This window comes from Ranitomeya imitator, chromosome 2 (assembly GCF_032444005.1).
Source record: "Ranitomeya imitator isolate aRanImi1 chromosome 2, aRanImi1.pri, whole genome shotgun sequence".
Classification (NCBI taxonomy): domain Eukaryota; kingdom Metazoa; phylum Chordata; class Amphibia; order Anura; family Dendrobatidae; genus Ranitomeya; species Ranitomeya imitator.
Genome location: NC_091283.1, coordinates 263,858,452 through 263,878,225, shown reverse-complemented (window position 1 = coordinate 263,878,225; position 19,774 = coordinate 263,858,452). Strand labels below are relative to the sequence as shown.

General features: G+C 44.2%; 1 protein-coding gene across 2 annotated transcripts in view; it reads left to right on the top strand.

Annotated features, from left to right (window-relative positions):
* Nucleotides 1-2,168: 2,168 nt before the first annotated feature.
* The window catches only part of LOC138663024 (oocyte zinc finger protein XlCOF6-like), a 42,537-nt gene continuing 24,931 nt past the window's right edge, over nt 2,169-19,774 (top strand). For both annotated transcript variants that reach the window (XM_069749077.1, XM_069749076.1), the window contains exons 1-5: nt 2,169-2,300; nt 2,430-2,609; nt 2,692-2,815; nt 2,899-2,996; nt 3,195-3,285. In XM_069749077.1, the coding sequence (XP_069605178.1) occupies nt 2,223-2,300; nt 2,430-2,609; nt 2,692-2,815; nt 2,899-2,996; nt 3,195-3,285 (571 nt within the window). In that variant the 5' untranslated portion in view covers nt 2,169-2,222. The remainder of the gene's footprint in view (nt 2,301-2,429; nt 2,610-2,691; nt 2,816-2,898; nt 2,997-3,194; nt 3,286-19,774) is intronic.

Here is a 19,774-nt window from a genome sequence, read left to right as displayed (position 1 = left end):
TTTCTCTAGTTTAACAAATAATTGATTTTCCCTGAGTCTTTGAAACACTGTTTTAACATGTGATAAATGAGAATGTCTGTCAGAGGAATATTTCAGGATATCATCCAAGTAGATCACAACAAAGCAACCAATGAGGTCCGAAAAAACTACATAAATGAAATTTTGAAGCACAGCTGGGGCATTGGTGAGACCAAACGGCATGACCAGATTTTCGAATAACCCCTCTGATGTAAGAAATGCAGTTTTCCATTCATCACCTTCTCGTATTCTGAGGTCCAATTTCGAAAACCACTTGGCCCCAGAAAGTTGGTTACAGAGATCAGGAATCAGAGGCATGGGGTATGTGTTCCTGACTGTGATTTTATTAAGTTCTCAAAAGTCGAGGCAGGGATGTAGGCTGCCATCCTTTTTATTAACAAAGAAAAACCCCGCAGCTACTGGGGAAACAGAAGGTCTTATATGCCCTTTACGAAGACTTTCAGCAATGTATTGCTTCATAGCAAGGCGCTCAGGGCCTGAAAAATTAAATAGACGGGCTTTGGGCAATTTGGCTCCAGGAATAAGATCAATAGCACAGTCAAATGGCCTATGCGGGGGCAGCGTCTCAGCCTCATTTTCAGAGAACACGTCCTCAAAGTCTTTTAGGCCCTTCGGAATACCCTCCAGACTAACAAAAGACACCGAGACATGTTTTGCAAGTTTCAAGCAACAAACAGGTTTATGGCAGAAATCAACACATTTGGATCCCCATTTAATAATCTCCCCTATTTCCCAGTCAATCACCGGGTTGTGGCGTTGAAGCCATGGCATGCCCAGCACTAGCCCTGCGGGCAATTTGTCCATAACAAAACATTCCATCTCTTCCTTGTGGGAAGAACCGATCTGTAAAGAAAACCTTTTGGAAACATAAAGAATCCCTGTACGTGTAAGAGGGGAAGAGTCGATGGCCACAATTTTAAGTGGCGTTTCCAGCCTGACTGCCCCTGTCTTGTGTTGGGAGACGACACAGGAACTGACCAGGTTGAGAGATGAACCACTGTCCACCAATGCTGTACTGTAGAGAAAAAACGATAATTGTCTACCCATAGTTCCACCTTTAACAAGACTTTAGTACACGAGGAAGACAGTACCTGAAGGTCTGAGCAGTTTCCTCAACCGCTACCCAGACCTAGTCATTTCCCGTAGTCTTAGAGGATGATGGACAGGAGGAGCAATCAGGGACAGAACAATGGAGAGGTGAGGGATATAGTTGTTTTATTATTTTTGGTTTATTACAGGAGATCGAGGGCTTCGGTGGAATTAGGCGACGTCGTAAGTATGGTTTAATTGATATTATTAAATGAGTCTGTGTTATTCTTTCAATTAAAGGACTTTTTTTCTGGGTGTCTTATGTTTTCTTGCAATGTGACTATGGGGTTAGTAATGGAGGCTTCTTATTGACGCTTCTCCATTACTAACCTCGGGGCTTGATGTCACCGGACAATACAAAGGTGACACCAGCCCCCCAACCTTTACCCTATTTGCCACCGGTAAAGGGCAAGTGGGAAGAGAGAGGCTAAGTGCCAGAATGTGTGCATCTTAGAGATGTGCCTTTTCCGAGGTGGCTAAGAGCTGATGTTTTTAGCCTGGGAGGGCCAGTATCCATGGCCCCTTCCTCGGCTATTAATATACTTCTGTGTGTGAATCAGACCTGAGATCTAACAAGATAGAAGATTACAGTGCTTGGAAAATGGGAAACCTTCATATAGAGGCCGGTGGTGATGGAGTCAGTGACCGACTCTGGCCAAATCTGTCTCTAGAGCCGTAGTAGAAGATGAAGATGTCATCCTCATCATGAAGTAGTTATTTCTCATGTCGCGTGTAATGAATATCTCCTGCAGTATTGCTAATGCCGATTCCAGGGTCGGTAAATGAGACGAGAATTAGCGTTATGGAAGATGAGTCTATGAGAAATGTATTCAGCTGCCGACTCCGAGGAAGAAACTGCTTGTTTTTGTGGCCTAAATATATAGGTTTTATCCGTAGATCTGAAGAATAAAACTAAATACTGTAAAATAATAAGTGTCTGCTATGTTTCCCTTATTATCTCCATTAATTGTATTATTACACAGGATTCTTCTGATGTTACATCGGCTCATCTTCTCATTCAGGTCTCTACAATATCGGATCCTCTCAGTGAAGATCTTCTACAAAAGAGAATTTTCCTGATTTATCCATCAAAGATGGATATGGACAGAGACAAGATGGCGGAGAGGATATTACACCTCACCCTAGAGATCCTCTTCCGGCTTACTGGAGAGGTGAGAGATTCTGATGACGTCACATTACATCATTGTTATCTATGGGAATAACAGATGGACAGAACTGGAGGGGTGAGGACTCTGGAGATGTCTGTAGTGAGATTTATTAATGTGCCTCTCCATTACCAGGATTACACAGTGGTGAAGAAGACCTCTAGTGATCGCTGTCAGGACCCTGTGTCTGAGGGATGGGGAAGACCCCTGAGCCCAATCACGGTGCCTCCACCTTACCCCCTGATCCATGAGGACATCAATGACCAGAAGATCCTAGAACTCATCTACAAGATGATTGAGCTGCTGACTGGAGAGGTGACACCGCTGGGAATGCTGGGACATTATACAGTAACACTATGACGGGATCGGGGGTTGACGGTATAATTGTATGTGTCAGGTTCCTATAAGGTGTCAGGATGTCGCTGTCTATTTCTCCATGGAGGAGTGGGAGTATTTAGAAGGACACAGAGATCTGTACAAGAACATCATAATGGAGGTTCCTCAGCCCCTCACATCTCCAGGTAATAGACAGGACTAAATACACACGGCCTATAATTATCTGTATGTAAAGAATGAATTCACTCCCTGTATGTGTTTCCTCCAGATTTATCCAGTAAGAGGACAACACCAGAGAGATGTCCCCGTCCTCTTCTTCCACAGGACTGTAACCAAGAAGATCCCAATGCTCCTCAGGATCATCAGGTAGATGGAGAGAAGGTGTCAGGAGATCTCACCTATGATGTGTAGACGCCGGTGAAGGTCTTGTGCTCAATCTTGTTTTATCCACCAGTATTATATGTTTTATACTTGTGTAATGAGAACGGTGGAGATGGCAGGATTAGAGCTGATCATAGATGGGACTTCTCCATCTGTCGGTGACTTTTATAATAATTGTTTCAGGGTGAAGATCTGACCCATATTAATACTACAGAGACATATGTGAGGGGGGATGAGTGGTGTAAAGAGGAGATTCCTACATATGGCTACCCAGGTGAGTAGTAACCACTAAATGCAGAGAAGTCACAGATTCTTCTCATCACCAGCTGTGGCTGCTTTATCGGTGGTGTAGTCCGGCCGTATTCCCATGATCACCATTTTGCCTCTAGACCACAACATTCTCCTCCACCCAAAACTGTTCAAATGACTTTGGTTATTGAAAGCCCTTTTCTATAGAACTTACAACCTGGTAGATCCACCTACCCCCTGGGTTTAGGAGACGCTGTTACCTGCCCAGATCTGTAAACTATAAAGCCAAATGACAGCGTACGTAGAATGTGCTGACAAGATAGAAAATCACGTGAAGAAAAATATTATGATGGGCCTGTAAGAGAAAGTGGAGGGTAATGATGCTGTTGGCTTCCTAGAACCCTGAGATCTTATCGGAGGAATCTCCCTTCTCTCCCTTCTGTGATACTGAATGTGATCATATGGTCCCTTCAAGACTAGGTCCCAACTTTCTGGCCAAACTTCACTTTTATGATCGACAACATTAAATGTGCAGTGAGGCCAAGTGTGAATTTCTGGACAATAAGAGAGTTTCCCTTTATCCGGACTTTTCAATTTGTATTAAAGCCAACTAACTTCCAGGAGGATGGTGATAATCTACATAAACCCATCACACCGGTGCCATGATATATCTCTGAGCTGTGCATGGCTGATGGCTGTAATATTCATTTATTCCCGCCTGCAGGAGATGTGTTGGCTCCAGCCCTGGTTTAATGGATTCACTCCACCTAATAAATTACATTGTTTCTGATCCTAAGAAATTCAGATTACTGCACAATCTCTCCTGAAATGGGGAGCAATATTATTTCCTCTAATCTTCTGGTCAGGATTCATAGTAGCTCCAATGGTCCACCATAAATGAAAGCAACTCTGGATTACTGTTGTTTAATCTGTATTTGTAGTTTTCAGTTAATGAGAATCTCGTGCTCGGGGGCGCGGCTGTGGGCGGGGCTTTATGTGCTGCTCTGATTACATATTCATCTGTATTGGCTTATGACAGGTCACTGACCCCTCACTGATCTGCCCCCAATTTTTACGTGCTGCATATAATAGTGTTGATATTATTGTTGATAATGCCTATAATATTGTGGTTATTTGGAGTCTTAGAAAAAAAATTACATCCAGCAAAATGACACCAGCGGGGCCTGTCCAGTAGCATGTATCTCTTACTTATAGATGCTACTGCGCAGGTGCCGCCATCGACTTTATAACTTGTCATGGGCCAATACAGATGAATATGTTTTCAGAGCACCACATAAAGCCCCGCCCCAGAGCAGCACATAAAGCCCCGCCCACAGCCCCACCCCAGAGCACCACAAAAAGCCCCACCCACAGCCCCGCCCCACAGCACAAGAATCTCATTAACTGAAAACTACAAATACAGATTAAACAACAACCACAAGACGGATTTCATCACCAGGTATCGGTGTAATCAGTATAACGTGTTATGGCTGGCAATCAGGCAACACAGCGCACATACAGAGATCTGGCAATAACCAAAAACAATAGGACGAGCTCTGAGACGTGGAATCTCTGTAGACTGCAGTACCTGATCTATCCTCACACAACTATAAGCAGCAGTGGATTGCGCCTATCACTACCTATGCAACTCGGCACTGCCTGAGGAGCTGACTAGCCTGAAGATAGAAATACAAGCCTGACTTACCTCAGAGAAATACCCCAAAGGAATAGGCAGCCCCCACATATAATGACTGTTAGCAAGATGAAAAGACAAACGTAGGAATGAAATAGATTCAGCAAAGTGAGGCCCGATATTCTAGACAGAGCGAGGATAGCAAAGAGAACTATGCAGTCTACAAAAAACCCTAAAACGAAAACCACGCAAAGGGGCAAAAAGACCCACCGTGCCGAACTAACAGCACGGCGGTGCACCCCTTTGCTTCTCAGAGCTTCCAGCAAAAGTTAATAGCAAACTGGACAGAAAAAACAGAAAACAAACTAGAAGCACTTATCTAGCAGAGCAGCAGGCCCAAGGAAAGATGCAGTAGCTCAGATCCAACACTGGAACATTGCCAAGGAGCAAGGAAGACAGACTCAGGTGGAGCTAAATAGCAAGGCAGCCAACGAGCTCACCAAAACACCTGAGGGAGGAAGCCCAGAGACTGCAATGCCACTTGTGACCACAGAAGTGAATTCAGCCACAGAATTCACAACAGTACCCCCCCCTTGAGGAGGGGTCACCGAACCCTCACCAGAACCCCCAGGCCGACCAGGATGAGCCACATGAAAGGCACGAACAAGATCTGGGGCATGGACATCAGAGGCAAAAACCCAGGAATTATCTTCCTGAGCATAACCCTTCCATTTGACCAGATACTGGAGTTTCCGTCTAGAGACACGAGAATCCAAAATCTTCTCCACAATATACTCCAATTCCCCCTCCACCAAAACAGGGGCAGGAGGCTCCACAGATGGAACCATAGGTGCCACGTATCTCCTCAACAACGACCTATGGAATACATTATGTATGGAAAAGGAGTCTGGGAGGATCAGACGAAAAGACACCGGATTGAGAATCTCAGAAATCCTATACGGACCAATAAAACGAGGTTTAAATTTAGGAGAGGAAACCTTCATAGGAATATGACGAGAAGATAACCAAACCAGATCCCCAACACGAAGTCGGGGTCCCACACGGCGTCTGCGATTAGCGAAAAGCTGAGCCTTCTCCTGGGACAAGGTCAAATTGTCCACTACCTGAGTCCAGATCTGCTGCAACCTGTCCACCACAGAATCCACACCAGGACAGTCCGAAGACTCAACCTGTCCTGAAGAGAAACGAGGATGGAACCCAGAATTGCAGAAAAATGGAGAGACCAAGGTAGCCGAGCTGGCCCGATTATTAAGGGCGAACTCAGCCAACGGCAAAAATGACACCCAATCATCCTGGTCAGCGGAAACAAAACATCTCAGATATGTTTCCAAGGTCTGATTGGTTCGTTCGGTCTGGCCATTAGTCTGAGGATGGAAGGCCGAGGAGAAAGATAGGTCAATGCCCATCCTACCACAAAAGGCTCGCCAGAACCTCGAGACAAACTGGGAACCTCTGTCAGAAACAATATTCTCAGGAATGCCATGTAAACGAACCACATGCTGGAAGAACAAAGGCACCAAATCAGAGGAGGAAGGCAATTTAACCAAAGGCACCAGATGGACCATTTTAGAAAAGCGATCACAGACCACCCAAATGACCGACATTTTTTGAGAAACGGGAAGGTCAGAAATGAAATCCATCGAAATATGTGTCCAAGGCCTCTTCGGGACCGGCAAGGGCAAAAGCAACCCACTGGCACGTGAACAGCAGGGCTTAGCCCTAGCACAAATTCCACAGGACTGCACAAAAGCACGCACATCCCGCGACAGAGATGGCCACCAGAAGGATCTAGCAACCAACTCCCTGGTACCAAAGATTCCTGGATGACCGGCCAGCACCGAACAATGAAGTTCAGAGATAACTTTACTAGTCCACCTATCAGGGACGAACAGTTTCTCGGCCGGACAACGATCAGGTTTATTAGCCTGAAATTTCTGCAACACTCTCCGCAAATCAGGGGAGATGGCAGACACAATGACTCCTTCCTTGAGGATACTCGCCGGCTCAGATAACCCCGGAGAGTCGGGCACAAAACTCCTAGACAGAGCATCCGCCTTCACATTTTTAGAGCCCGGAAGGTATGAAATCACAAAATCAAAACGAGCAAAAAATAACGACCAACGGGCCTGTCTAGGATTCAAGCGCTTGGCAGACTCAAGATAAGTAAGGTTCTTATGATCAGTCAAAACCACCACGCGATGCTTAGCACCCTCAAGCCAATGACGCCACTCCTCGAATGCCCACTTCATGGCCAGCAACTCTCGGTTGCCCACATCATAATTACGCTCAGCAGCAGAAAATTTCCTGGAAAAGAAAGCACATGGTTTGAACACTGAGCAACCAGAACCTCTCTGTGACAAAACCGCCCCTGCACCAATCTCAGAAGCATCAACCTCGACCTGGAACGGAAGAGAAACATCAGGTTGACACAACACAGGGGCACAGCAAAAACGACGCTTCAACTCCTGAAAAGCTTCCACGGCAGCAGAAGACCAATTAACCAAATCAGCACCCTTCTTGGTCAAATCCGTCAATGGTCTGGCAATGCTAGAAAAATTACAGATGAAGCGACGATAAAAATTAGCAAAGCCCAGGAATTTCTGCAGACTTTTTAGAGATGTCGGCTGAGTCCAATCCTGGATGGCCTGAACCTTAACCGGATCCATCTCGATAGTAGAAGGGGAAAAGATGAACCCCAAAAATGAAACTTTCTGCACACCGAAGAGACACTTTGATCCCTTCACGAACAAGGAATTAGCACGCAGTACCTGGAAAACCATTCTGACTTGCTTCACATGAGACTCCCAATCATCTGAGAAGATCAAAATGTCATCCAAGTAAACAATCAAGAATTTATCCAGATACTCACGGAAAATGTCATGCATAAAAGACTGAAAAACAGATGGAGCATTGGCAAGTCCGAACGGCATCACCAGATACTCAAAATGACCCTCGGGCGTATTAAATGCCGTTTTCCATTCATCTCCCTGCCTGATTCTCACCAGATTATACGCACCACGAAGATCAATCTTAGTAAACCAACTAGCCCCCTTAATCCGAGCAAACAAGTCAGAAATCAATGGCAAGGGATACTGAAACTTAACAGTGATCTTATTAAGAAGGCGGTAATCAATACACGGTCTTAGCGAACCATCCTTCTTGGCTACAAAAAAGAACCCTGCTCCCAATGGTGACGACGATGGGCGAATATGTCCCTTCTCCAGGGACTCCTTCACATAACTGCGCATAGCGGTGTGTTCAGGTACGGACAAATTAAATAAACGACCCTTAGGGAATTTACTACCAGGAATCAAATCGATAGCACAATCACAATTCCTATGCGGAGGTAGGGCATCAGACTTGGACTCTTCAAATACATCCTGAAAGTCCGACAAGAACTCTGGGATGTCAGAAGGAATGGATGACGAAATAGACAAAAATGGAACATCACCATGTACTCCCTGACAACCCCAGCTGGTTACCGACATAGAGTTCCAATCCAATACTGGATTATGGGTTTGTAGCCATGGCAACCCCAACACGACCACATCATGCAAATTATGCAGTACCAGAAAGCGAATAACTTCCTGATGTGCAGGAGCCATGCACATGGTCAGCTGGGCCCAGTACTGAGGCTTATTCTTGGCCAAAGGTGTAGCATCAATTCCTCTCAACGGAATAGGACACCGCAAAGGCTCCAAGAAAAATCCACAACGTTTAGCATAATCCAAATCCATCAGATTCAGGGCAGCGCCTGAATCCACAAACGCCATGACAGAATACGATGACAAACAGCACATTAAGGTAATGGACAAAAGGAATTTGGACTGTACAGTACCAATAACGGCAGAGCTATCGAACCGCCTAGTGCGTTTAGGACAATTAGAAATAGCATGAGTAGAATCACCACAATAGAAACACAGTCTGTTCAGACGTCTGTGTTCTTGCCGTTCTACTTTAGTCATAGTCCTGTCGCACTGCATAGGCTCAGGTTTACTCTCAGACAATACCGCCAGATGGTGCACAGATTTACGCTCGCGCAAGCGACGACCGATCTGAATGGCCAAGGACATAGACTCATTCAAACCAGTAGGCATAGGAAATCCCACCATTACATCCTTAAGAGCTTCAGAGAGACCCTTTCTGAACAAAGCCGCTAGTGCAGATTCATTCCACAGAGTGAGTACTGACCACTTCCTAAATTTCTGACAATATACTTCTATATCATCCTGACCCTGGCATAAAGCCAGCAGATTTTTCTCAGCCTGATCCACTGAATTAGGCTCATCGTAAAGCAATCCCAGCGCCTGGAAAAATGCATCAACATTACTCAATGCAGAATCTCCTGGTGCAAGAGAAAACGCCCAGTCCTGTGGGTCGCCGCGCAAAAAAGAAATAATAATCAAAACCTGTTGAATAGGATTACCAGAAGAATGAGGTTTCAAGGCCAAAAATAGCTTACAATTATTTCTGAAGCTCAGGAACTTAGTTCTGTCACCAAAAAACAAATCAGGAATCGGAATTCTTGGTTCTAGCATCAATTTCTGATCAATAGTATCTTGAATCTTTTGTACATTTAGAACGAGATTATCCATTGAGGAGCACAGAGCCTGAATATCCATGTCCACAGCTGTGTCCTGAAGCACTCTAATGTCTAGGGGAAAAAAAAGACTGAAGACAGAGCTAAGAAAAAAAAATGATGTCAGGATTTCTTTTTTCCCTCTATTGGGAATCATTGGTGTGGCTCCTTGTACTGTTATGGCTGGCAATCAGGCAACACAGCGTGCAGTAATCAGCGCACATACAGAGATCTGGCAATAACCAAAAACAATAGGACGAGCTCTGAGACGTGGAATCTCTGTAGACTGCAGTACCTGATCTATCCTCACACAACTATAAGCAGCAGTGGATTGCGCCTATCACTACCTATGCAACTCGGCACTGCCTGAGGAGCTGACTAGCCTGAAGATAGAAATACAAGCCTGACTTACCTCAGAGAAATACCCCAAAGGAATAGGCAGCCCCCCACATATAATGACTGTTAGCAAGATGAAAAGACAAACGTAGGAATGAAATAGATTCAGCAAAGTGAGGCCCGATATTCTAGACAGAGCGAGGATAGCAAAGAGAACTATGCAGTCTACAAAAAACCCTAAAACGAAAACCACGCAAAGGGGCAAAAAGACCCACCGTGCCGAACTAACAGCACGGCGGTGCACCCCTTTGCTTCTCAGAGCTTCCAGCAAAAGTTAATAGCAAACTGGACAGAAAAAACAGAAAACAAACTAGAAGCACTTATCTAGCAGAGCAGCAGGCCCAAGGAAAGATGCAGTAGCTCAGATCCAACACTGGAACATTGCCAAGGAGCAAGGAAGACAGACTCAGGTGGAGCTAAATAGCAAGGCAGCCAACGAGCTCACCAAAACACCTGAGGGAGGAAGCCCAGAGACTGCAATACCACTTGTGACCACAGAAGTGAATTCAGCCACAGAATTCACAACAATAACGGCACCGACCTGACAGTGTCTGTAGTCACTGAGCACAATCCTGCTGACAGGTTCCGTTTAAGAGATCTCCGCTCTGCACTATTATACATAGTTCTCTATAAATGTGTAATATTTCTTCTTGAAACTCATCTGACAGAAAATATTGGAGCTTCCGATAGTTTAGATTGTGAAGTCACCGAGCCCCGTGCTCTAATTCCCCCAGAGAGGTTTCACCACTAGCTGCTCATTTATTACTGATGGAGACTGTTCAGTTTGAGCATTTCAGTAGATGTTATTGTCTATAGTCAGTTTTTGATTACAGTAGTGTCCAGAATCCTCTGATTTATCTTCTTCCAGTTTTGTGTTCTTAACCCCTTAGTGACAGAGCCAATTTGGTACTTAATGACCAGGCCAATTTTTGCAATTCTGACCACTGTCAATTAATGAGGTTATAACTCTGGAACGCTTCAACGGATCCCGCTGATTCTGAGAATGTTTTTTCGTGACATATTGTACTTCATGTTAGTGGTAACATTTCTTCGATATTACGTGCAATTATTTATGAAAAAAACGGAAATATGGCGAAAATTTTTAAAATTTTGCAATTTTCAAACTTTGTATTTTTATGCCCTTAAATCAGAGAGATATGTCACAAAAAATCGTTAATAAATAACATTTCCCACATGTCTACTTTACATCAGCACAATTTTGGAAACAAAATTTTTTTTTGTTAGGGAGTTATAAGGGTTAAAAGTTGACCAGCAATTTCTCATTTTTACAACACCATTTTTTTTTAGGGACCACATCACATTTGAAGTCATTTTGAGGGGTCTATATGATAGAAAATAACGAAGTATGACACCATTCTAAAAACTACACCCCTCAAGGTTCTCAAAACCACATTCAAGAAGTTTATTAACCCTTTACGTACTTCACAGGAACTGAAACAATGTGGAAGGAAAAAATGAACATTTAACTTTTTTTTGCAAACATCTTAATTCAGAACCATTTTTTTTATTTTCACAAGTGTAAAAACAGAAATTTAACCATAAATTTTGTTATGCAATTTCTCCTGAATACGCCAATACCCCATATGTGGGGGTAAACCACTTTTTGGGCGCACCGCAGAACTTAGAAGTGAAGGAGCGCCGTTTGACTTTTTCAATGCAGAATTGGCTGGAATTGAGATCGGACGCCATGTCACGTTTAGAGAGCCCCTGATGTGCCTAAACAGTGGAAACTCCCCACAAGTGACACCATTTTGGAAACTAGACCCCTTAAGGAACTTATCTAGATGTGTGGTGAGCACTTTGAACCCCCAAGTGCTTCACAGAAGTTTATAACGTAGAGCCGTGAAAATAAAAAATCGCTTTTGTTTACACAAAAATGATCTTTTCACCCACAAATTCTTATTTTCACAAGGGTAACAGGAGAAATTAGACCACAAAAGTTGTTGTGCGATTTCTCCTGAATACGTCGATACCCCATATGTGAGGGTAAACCACTGTTTGGGCGCACCGCAGAGCTTGGAAGTGAAGGAGCGCCGTTTTACTTTTTCAATGTAGAATTGGCTGGAATTGAGATCGGACGCCATGTCGCGTTTGGAGAGCCCTTGATGTGCCTAAACAGTGGAAACCCCCCACAAGTGACACCATTTTGGAAACTAGACCCCTTAAGGAACTTATCTAGATGTGTGGCGAGCACTTTGAAGCCCCATGTGCTTCACAGAAGTTTATAACGTAGAGCCGTGAAAAAAAAAATTGCATTTTTTCTACAAAAATGATCTTTTTGCCCACAAATTTTTATTTTCACAAGGGTAACAGGAGAAATTAGACCACAAAAGTTGTTGTGCAATTTCTCCAGAGTACGTAGATACCCAATATGTGGGGGTAAACCACTGTTTGGGCGCACCGCAGAGCTTGGAAAAGAAAGAGTGCCGTTTTACTTTTTCAATGTAGAATTGGCTGGAATTGAAATCGGACGCCATGTCGCGTTTGGAGAGCCCCTGATGTGCCTAAACAGTAGAAATCCCCCACAAATGACCCCATTTTGGAAACTAGACCCCCCATGGAACTTATCTAGATGTGTGGTGAGAACCTTGAATGCCCAAGTGCTTCACAGAAGTTTATAATGCAGAGCCGTGAAAATAAAAAATATTTTTTTTTCCACAAAAAAGATTTTTTAGCCCCCAAGTTTTTATTTTCACAAGGGTAACAAGAGAAATTGGACCCCAAAAGTTGTTGTCCAATTTATCCCGAGTACGCTGATGCCCCATATGTGGGGGTAACCCACTGTTTGGGCGCACGGCAGAGCTCAGAAGGGAGGGAGCACCATTTGACTTTTTGAGCGCAAAATTGGCTGTCGTGTTTGGAGACCCCCTGATGTACCTAAACAGTGGAAACCCCCCAATTCTAGCTCCAACCCTAACCCCAACACACCCCTAACCCTAATCCCAACCTGATCCATAATCCTAATCACTAACCCTAACCATAATCACAACCCTTACCCCAAAACAACCCTAATGTCAACCCTAACCATAACCCTAATCAAAACCCTAAATCCAACACACCCCTAATCCTAATCTCAACCCTAACCTCAAACCTAACCCTAATCCCAATACACCCCTAATCACAACCCTAACCTTAACCCTAATCCCAAACCTAACCCTAATCCCAAGCGTAACCCTAATGCCAACCCTAACCCTAATACCAACCCTAATCCAAACCCTAACCCTAATCCCAGCTCTAACCCTAACTTTAGCCCCAACCCTAACCCTAGCCCTAAGGCTACTTTCACACTTGCGTCGTTTGGCATTCCGTCGCAATCCGTCGTTTTGGACAAGAAACGGATCCTGCAAATGTGCCCGCAGGATGCGTTTTTTGCCCATAGACTTGTATTGCCGACGGATCGTGACGGATGGCCACACGTCGCGTCCGTCGTGCACTGGATCAGTTGTGTTTTGGCAGACCGTCGGCACAAAAAAACGTTCAATGAAACGTTTTTTTGTACGTCGCATCCGCCATTTCTGACCGCGCATGCGTGGCCGTAACTCCGCCCCCTCCTCCCCAGGACATAGATTGGGCAGCGGATGCGTTGAAAAACTACAGCTGCTGCCCATGTTGTGCACAATTTTCACAACGTGCGTCGGTATGTCGGGCCGACGCATTGCGACGGCCCCGTACCGACGTAAGTGTGAAAGAAGCCTAACCCTAAATTTAGCCCCAACCCTAACCCTAAATTTAGCCCCAACCCTAGCCCTAACCCTAGCCCTAACCCTACCCCTAACCCTACCCCTAACCCTACCCCTAACCCTACCCCTAACCCTACCCCTAACACTACCCCTAACCCTAACCTAACCCTACCCCTAACCCTACCCCTAACCCTACCCCTAACCCTAATTTTAGCCCCAACTGCTGTTCTCCTGCCGGCCGGCAGATGGAGACAGATGGCGGGCGCACTGCGCATGCGTCCGCCATGTTCTTCTGCCGGCGGCCAGGAGGAGCAGCAAGAGGATCCAGGGACACAGGTGAGTATTGTAGAGTCCCCGAATCCCCCTATTTCTCTGTCCTCTGATGTGCGATCACATCAGAGGACAGAGAATTACACTTTACTTTTTTTTTTTTTTTGCGGTCGCCGGTAAACAGTTAATTACCGGCGATCGCAAAACAGGGGTCGGTAAAACCGACCCCGATCATGCTCTTTGGGGTCTCGGCTACCCCCGGCAGCCGAGAGCCCAAAGATTCTCCCGGTGCCGGCCGGCGGGCGCACTGCGCATGCGCCCGCCATTTTGAAGATGGCGGCGCCCACCGGGAGACACGAGGAGCATCGGGGGAGCTAGGTGAGTATTGGGGGGCCACCTGGGACCCCTTTTCTCTGTCCTCTGATGTGCGATCACATCGGAGGACAGAGAAATTAAAAAGAGATCGCGTTTTTTTTTTTGTTTTTTTGTTTTTCGATCGCCGGTAAACGGTTAATTACCGGCGATCGCAAATCGCAAATAGCGCCCCCTGGCAGCCGAGACCCCGGAGAAAATCGGCCTCTGGGGGGCGCTATTGACTTTTTTCACAACGCCGTTAATTAACGGCGCTGTGGTTTAAGTACCCTTAGCGGCCGCCGTTAAAAGGCGTATCGGCGGTCGCTAAGGGGTTAATCAGGCCCCATTTTTACAATCTGACGTGTGTCACTTTATGTGGTGATAACTTTGGAATTATTCACAAAAGATAATAGAAAACAAATGGATCTTACAAATTATTTTCCAACTTCTCACAATAGCCTACATTAGGGTGCCAATGAAAAATGAACTTTGCAAATTGTTAAGCCTTACCCCTCAAATCTGTTCCTTTTGGCATAAGGATTCACCATTTAAAATATGTTGACTTTAAATTTAGATTTATCACTTGCCCATGTGTGTGTGTATATAATATATATATATATATATATATATATATATATATATATATATATATATATATATATATATATATATACATAATTAAAAAAACAAAAGACCAAAAGTTTGGACACACCTTCTCATTTAAAGATTTTTCTGTATTTTCATGACTATGAAAATTGTACATTCACACTGAAGGCATCAAAACTATGAATTAACACATGTGGAAATATATACTTAACAAAAACATGTGAAACGACTGAAATTATGTCTTATATTCTAGGTTCTTCACTCTTGGCATTCTCTTGATGAGCTTCAAGAGGTAGTCACCCGGAATGGTTTTCACTTGACAGGTGTGCCCTGTCAGGTTTAATAAGTGGGATTTCTTGCCTTATAAATGGGGTTGGGACCATCAGTTGTGTTGTTCAGAAGTCTGGTGGATACACAGTTGATAGTCCTACTGAATAAACTGTTAGAATTTGTATTATGGCAAGAAAAAAGCAGCTAAGTAAAGAAAAACGAGTGGCCATCATTACTTTAAGAAATGAAGGTCAGTCAGTCCGAAAAATTGGGAAAACTTTGAAACCATCAAGCGCTACAAAGAAACTGGCTCACATGAGGACCGCCCCAGGAAAGGAAGACCAAGAGTCACCTCTGCTTCTGAGGATAAGTTTATCCAACCCACCAGCCTCAGAAATCCCAGGTTAACAGCAGCTCAGATTAGAGACCAGGTCAATGCCACACAGAGTTCTAGCAGCAGACACATCTCTACAACAACTGTTAAGAGGAGACTTTGTGCAGCAGGCCTTCATGGTAAAATAGCTGCTAGGAAACCACTGCTAAGGACAGGCAACAAGCAGAAGAGACTTGTTTGGGGTAAAGAACACAAGGAATGGACATTAGACCAGTGGAAATCTGTGCTTTGGTCTGATGAGTCCACATTTGAGATCTTTGGTTCCAACCACCGTGTCTTTGTGCGACGCAGAAAAGGTGAACGGATGGACTCTACATGCCTGGTTCCCACCGTGAAGCATGGAGGAGGAGGTGAGATGGTGTGGGGGGGGCTTTGCTGGTGATACTGTTGGGGATTTATTCAAAATTTAAGGCATACTGAACCAGCATGGCTACCACAGCATTTTGCAGCAGCATGCTATGCCATCCGGTTTGCATTTAGTTGGACTATCATTTATTTTTCAACAGGACAATGACCCCAAACACACGTCCAGGCTATGTAAGGGCTATTTGACTAAGATCAAGAGTGATGGGGTGCTACGCCAGATGACCTGGCATCCAGTCACCAGACGGCAGAGTGACTCCTTCAAGATTGTTGGAAGAACGTTCCCGGTGATGACCTCTTGAAGCTCATCAAGAGAATGCCAAGAGCAGCCAGTGCCAGGCAGCAGCTGCCAAGGCAAACAGGATCATGGGGTGCATTAAAAGAGGTCTGGATACACATGATGAGAGCATTATACTGCCTCTGTACAAATCCCTAGTTAGACCGCACATGGAGTACTGTGTCCAGTTTTGGGCACCGGTGCTCAGGAAGGATATAATGGAACTAGAGAGAGTACAAAGGAGGGCAACAAAATTAATAAAGGGGATGGGAGAACTACAATACCCAGATAGATTAGCGAAATTAGGATTATTTAGTCTAGAAAAAAGACGACTGAGGGGCGATCTAATAACCATGTATAAGTATATAAGGGGACAATACAAATATCTCGCTGAGGATCTGTTTATACCAAGGAAGGTGACGGGCACAAGGGGGCATTCTTTGCGTCTGGAGGAGAGAAGGTTTTTCCACCAACATAGAAGAGGATTCTTTACTGTTAGGGCAGTGAGAATCTGGAATTGCTTGCCTGAGGAGGTGGTGATGGCGAACTCAGTCGAGGGGTTCAAGAGAGGCCTGGATGTCTTCCTGGAGCAGAACAATATTGTATCATACAATTATTAGGTTCTGTAGAAGGACGTAGATCTGGGTATTTATTATGATGGAATATAGGCTGAACTGGATGGACAAATGTCTTTTTTCGGCCTTACTAACTATGTTACTATGTATGTTACTATGTTACTATGTAAGAGTGTGAAAAGCAGTCATCAAAGCAAAAGGTGGCTACTTTGAAGAACCTAGACTATAAGACATATTTTCCATTGTTTCACACTTTTTTATTAAGTATATAATTCCACATGTGTTAATTCATAGTTTTGATGCCTTCAGTGTGAATGTACAATTTTCATAGTCATGAAAATACAGAAAAATCTTTGAATGAGAAGGTGTGTCCAAACTTTTGGTCTGTACTGTGTGTATGTATGTATATCTACTATATAAAGCTGAATGTGTGTGTGTGTGTATGTGTGTGTGTATGTCCGGGATTGGCATCTGCACCGTCGCAGCTACAGCCACAAAATTTTGCACAGTCACACGTCTGGACCCCGAGAGCGTCATAGGCTATATTGTGAGGCGAAATTTTAACCCCGCGCGTTCCAATTCACCAAACAATTTTGCCCCTATCTACATAATGGGGAAAAAAGTGAAAGGAAAAGTGTTGGAAGCGTCGCAGCTACAGCAACAAAATTTTGCACAGTCACACGTCTGGACCCTGAGAGCGTCATAGGCTACGTTGTGAGGTGAAATATTAACCCCGCGCTTTCCAATTCACCAAACAATTTTGCCCCTATCTACATAATGGGGAAAAAAGTGAAAGGAAAAGTGTTGGAGGCGTCGCAGCTACAGAAACAAAATTTTGCACAGTCACACGTCTGGACCCTGAGAGCGTCATAGGCTTCGTTGTGAGGTGAAATTTTAACCCCGCGCGTTCCAATTCACCAAACAATTTTGCCCCTATCTACATAATGGGGAAAAAAGTGAAAGGAAAAGTGTTGGAGGCGTCGCAGCTACAGAAACAAAATTTTGCACAGTCACACGTCTGGACCCCGAGAGCGTCATAGGCTATATTGTGAGGCGAAATTTTAACCCCGCGCGTTCCAATTCACCAAACAATTTTGCCCCTATCTACATAATGGGGAAAAAAGTGAAAGGAAAAGTGTTGGAAGCGTCGCAGCTACAGCAACAAAATTTTGCACAGTCACACGTCTGGACCCCGAGAGCATCATAGGCTATGTTGTGAGGTGAAATATTAACCCCGCGCTTTCCAATTCACCAAACAATTTTGCCCCTATCTACATAATGGGGAAAAAAGTGAAAGGAAAAGTGTTGGAGGCGTCGCAGCTACAGAAACAAAATTTTGCACAGTCACACGTCGGGACCCTGACAGCGTCATAGGCTTCGTTGTGAGGCGAAATTTTAACCCCGCGCTTTCCAATTCACCAAACAATTTTGCCCCTATCTACATAATGGGGAAAAAGTGAAAGGAAAAGTGTAGGAGGCAAATTGACAGCTGCCAGATGTGAACAAGGGGGACTTAAAGAATGAGAGTGATGGCGCCAAAGAGTATATACCGTACAGTTGCTAAGGTGGGGCCTCGACATGGGATACTCACCACACACGGGGATATGAACACACACAAAATGCGCCACACACTACCACGTGCTTGAACACATATTACCCTCAGCACACATTTCACCACAAATACACCAACCTCGCCACATAAAAGTCAAAACACAAAAGTCGCCACTCAAAACTCGCCACGCGCAGAACTCGCCACATGCAAAAACTAGGCTCTTGCAAAACTCGCCACAAGTGCAAAATTCTCCTCATGAAAAACTCGCCACACGCAAAACTGGCACACGCGTAAAAATTGCCACATGCACAAAAGTTGCAACACATGCAAAAGTTGCCTCACACAAAACTTGCACATACTCAAAAGGCACCACACATAATACTCGCAATGCGCAAAACTCGCCATGCGCAAAACTTGCTGCACACAACTTGCTACACTAACCTGTCACATGTAACTCGACACACAAAAAGTTGCTACACGCATGTTGCTACACAAAACTCATCTCACAAAAGTCGCTACATGCATGTCGCCACACGCAACTCAACACACACAACTTGACAAACGAAACTCGCCCTAAAACACACACAAGTCTGGTATTATCCTTCAAAAATAAAAATCTGATTAATAAGCAGACAAACTACAACAATTGCACCATATAGGAAATACGGCAGCTGTCAGTCACATGACCTGTCTATTATGTGTATGTGTGAGCTAATATATACTGCCAGGGGGAGGGCTTCCTGTTGGCTGGGGATTTATCAGGCTGCCAATTTAGCTTACAAATACTGAGGTAAAAATACTGAGCAAATAACGTGTGAACGAGGTCTAATACAGGAGGAGATGACACACAGGTATATACTATATGCAGGGGAGATGACACACAGATATATACTATATACAGGAGAGATGACACACAGGTATATACTATATAGAGGAGGGGATGACATATAGGTACATATATATACAGGAGGAGATGACATACAGGTATATACTATATACAGGAGGAGATGACATACAGGTATATGCTATATATAGAAGATGACATGCAGGTATATACTATATGCAGGAGGAGATGACACTCAGATATATACTATATACAGGGGAGATGACACACAGGTATATACTATATACAGGAGGAGATGACATACAGGTATATGCTATATATAGAAGATGACATGCAGGTATATACTATATGCAGGAGGAGATGACACTCAGATATATACTATATACAGGGGAGATGACACACAGGTATATACTATATACAGGAGGAGATGACATACAGGTATATACTATATATAGAAGGAGATGACATTCAGGTATATACTATATATAGGGGAGATGACACACAGCAGGTATATACTATATACAGGGGAGATGACATACAGGTATATACTATATACAGGAGATGACATACAGATGTATACTATATATAAGGGAGATGACAAACATGTATATACTGAGGTGATGAGGTGAAAATGAGAGGTGTGAGGTGAAAATGAAAAGGTGTGAGTGCAAAATGAGAG